Raw genomic sequence first — 3,143 nt, forward strand, 5'->3', positions numbered from 1 at the left:
ACACACACTCCTTCAGCCTGACATCCTTGGTGACCTCCCCCAAGAGGCCTCCTTTGATTCTCTCAGTCACTCCCAGGGCTCCTTTAATTTCTATCATTTTGTACCTGTTACTATCCTATTATACCGACAGTCCGCTCATCCACTCACATATGCCCCAAGGGGTTCTCAGAAAAAAACGGTAGAGATGAGGAAGAAGCAGAGCCAGAAGGTGAAAGTGAAGTCGCTCAGTCGTGTCTGACTCTTTGAGACCTCATGAACTGTACCTGCCAGGCTTCTACATCCATGGGATTTTCCAGACAAGATTACTGGAGTGGGTTGTCTTGTCCTTCTCCAGGGGATCTTCCCAACCCAGGGATCGAACCCGGGTCTCCTGCATTGCAGGCACACTCTTTACTATCTGAGCCACTGCAGATTTTCCTCTGGTACTTAGGCCCCTAGACCTCTGGCGTCGGACGGAGAAACCCAAACATCCGATGTAGTGCTTCCTCCTTGCGCGGCGCAGTTGCTAAAACGGCCACCAGATGACACCAGAACCCCTCGGGCGGGGGCTTGCAGTAAGGCCATGTGGCCGCCAGATGGTGGTCGAGACCGCGGCTCCGAGGACACTGCCCCGGCAAGGCGGAGCCGCGAGGGTCCGCGGGTCCTGCGGCGGTCCCAGTAGCCCCCAGCGCAAGTAACCTGGACGCCAGCTGCCTCCGGCCCGCACCATGACCCAGCCAGTGCCCCGAATCTCTGTGCCCGCTGCGCTCGCCCTGGGCTCGGCCGCGCTGGGCGCTGCCTTCGCCAGCGGCCTCTTCCTGGGTGAGTAGCGCCGGGCCTTCGGTACCCTAGCCTAAGGCCTCGCGGGGAGACGGGCGGGCGCAGAAGCGAGGCTGACTGCGGCTGAGGCTAACTAACCCCTAGCACTCGAGACCCAGGCCCTGACCCGGCACCACCCCTCCCCGGCAGGAAGATGGTTCCCTCCTTGGCGATCCCGGCGAGAGAAGCGCCTGCTGCCCCCTGAGGACAGCCCCCTGTGGCAGTATCTGCTGAGCCGTTCCATCCGGGAGCACCCGGCGCTGCGGAGCCTGCGGCTGGTCAGCAGGGCCGAGAGCGGGACTGGGCGCCCAAGCTCGGGCCGGGAGGGACCCACGTGGCCGTGTGACCTTGGGCTGCGGCAGTGTCCCTTTCTGGGCTTCCGGGCTCTCTAGGCCAGGCACAGTGAGCCTTCGGAGGGTCCGCCCTTGAGCCACGCCCACAGCCACGCCCCTGGAGCTCTAAACTTCGGGTGCAGAGGGGTGACTGGCAGAGCTAGTGCGACCTTCTCCTCCCTCGACGCAGCTGACCCTGGAGCAGCCGCAGGGGGATTCCATGATGACCCGTGAGCAGGCCCAGCTCTTGGCCAACCTGGCTCGCCTCATCAAGGCTAAGAAGGCACTGGACCTGGGTAGGCATACGGCCGGGGACACCGGGGACTGGAGTCACCGGGCTGTCACCCTACTCTGGTCTGAGCCTGTCCGTGTCCATTTCCCCAGGCACTTTCACAGGCTACTCAGCCCTAGCGTTGGCCTTGGCCCTTCCCCCGGCCGGGTGCGTGGTGACCTGCGAGGTGGACGCAGGGCCCCCCGAGCTGGGGCGTCCCCTGTGGAGGCAGGTAAGTGTCCCACACACCTGAGCCTTCGTCAGGCCCCTGGAGCCCGACCACTCCCAGCTCCAGGAGAAGGGACATGCTGACTCTGACCCCACTCCTGCAGGCTGAAGAGGAGCACAAAATCGACCTTCGGTTGAAGCCCGCCCTGGAGACCCTGGGTGAGCAACGGAGTGGAAAGGGCCTGGGCGCCATTTCCCTAATGGGACCACCCGGCGCGAGCCAGTGACCCGGTCCACCAGGCGGGCTTGGGCAGTGACAGCCCCCCGCCACCCGGTCCGCGGCCACACGCAGGGTGGCAGGCCGGCGCCCTCGAGCACCTGAATGGCCACAGCGCCTGGGCCGGCCTGGGCGGGGGCTGCTGGCTGCTGGGGCCTGCGGACTCAGCCGCCTCTGCCCCTCCTCCCCCGCAAGACGAGCTCCTGGCCGCGGGTGAGGCCGGCACCTTCGACGTCGCTGTGGTGGACGCGGATAAGGAAAACTGCACCGCCTACTATGAGCGGTGTCTGCAGCTGCTGCGGCCCGGAGGTGTCCTCGCTCTGCTCAGTGTAAGGGGCAGCCCCCGGGGGGTAGAAGAGACCCTCTTGGCCTGGGTGCATCTATTCCTCAGGCTTCTCCTCGCCGGTGCTCCAAAGCCCTGCCCAGAACAGCCACTTAAGCTCCTCCCCCAGGGATTCCAACAGAGTTCCCGGGCTTTCCATTCTGCCCTGCTCATCCCAGGTCGCCAGCTCTCGCCCCATCTCCTGCTCAGGCCCCCCAGGCCCCGCCCCCACAATGCCCCGCCCCTCCGCAGGTCCTGTGTCAGGGAGAGGTGTTGCAGCCTAAACCACAGGACAAGGCGGTCCAGTGTGTTCGAAACCTGAACGAGCGCATTCTGCGGGATGCCAGGGTCCACATCAGCCTCCTGCCCCTGGGCGACGGCCTCACCTTAGCCTTCAAGATCTAGGGCTGGCCCCTAGTGAGTGGCATCAAGGGAGGGGCCCTGGGAACCCCAGCCATTCCACACCTGCTTTGAATCGACAATAAAGTGAGGCCTGGGACACGATCTTCTCGTGCTTCAGTGGTGCAGGGAGGGAAGGCCACTTCTTCACCAAAAGGGAACCTTTTGGCCACAGACATTCATCTCCTCTCTGGCACACTCCAGAGGACCTGCTGGCGCCAGAGGGCTGTGGCCTGACCACAGGAACTTCCAGCTGACTGGAGGCAGATATTAAGTTTTAACTGACCCGCCCACATGCAACTGGTTAGAAACCCCAGATCCTTATGGAGATTTTCATCCAGGGGACCGAAGGGCTGGGAGACTGGTAGAGGTCTCTTGGACTCCCTCTTTACATCTCTTCCTAAGAGAAGCAAATGAATGAAGTTACTGTTCACTGAAGCTAGGACACTAGTGGAGAAGAAACTGGCATCTGGTGGCAGCAGACGGGCCTTGCACTATGCACCGCTGTAGGCTACACCAATCCTGCTAGCCATGTGCCCACGTCTTCACAAAACTGAACCTGGCTTCACCTGTGCA

The 3,143-nt window shown here is 62.6% G+C and overlaps 1 protein-coding gene across 1 annotated transcript; it reads left to right on the forward strand.

Moving 5' to 3' along the window:
- The first annotated feature begins 604 nt into the window (after positions 1–604).
- On the forward strand, positions 605–2,653 carry COMTD1 (catechol-O-methyltransferase domain containing 1). The gene is made up of 7 exons (XM_068982112.1): positions 605–801; positions 949–1,076; positions 1,321–1,426; positions 1,515–1,633; positions 1,734–1,788; positions 2,042–2,175; positions 2,421–2,653. The coding sequence occupies exons 1-7, from the start codon at positions 708–710 to the stop codon at positions 2,571–2,573; spliced, it is 789 nt and encodes a 262-aa protein (XP_068838213.1). The 5' UTR covers positions 605–707; the 3' UTR covers positions 2,574–2,653.
- Positions 2,654–3,143: the final 490 nt, after the last annotated feature.

Source organism: Capricornis sumatraensis, chromosome 10, assembly GCF_032405125.1.
Source record: "Capricornis sumatraensis isolate serow.1 chromosome 10, serow.2, whole genome shotgun sequence".
Taxonomy (NCBI): Eukaryota; Metazoa; Chordata; class Mammalia; order Artiodactyla; family Bovidae; genus Capricornis; species Capricornis sumatraensis.

Coding starts and splice junctions, on each gene's coding strand:
- COMTD1 (XM_068982112.1), top strand. CDS start 708: ATGACCCAGCCAGTGCCCCGAATCTCTGTGCCCGCTGCGCTCGCCCTG. Junction 802..948: donor CGCCAGCGGCCTCTTCCTGG/GTGAGTAGCGCC, acceptor CCTCCCCGGCAG/GAAGATGGTTCCCTCCTTGG. Junction 2,176..2,420: donor GTGTCCTCGCTCTGCTCAGT/GTAAGGGGCAGC, acceptor GCCCCTCCGCAG/GTCCTGTGTCAGGGAGAGGT.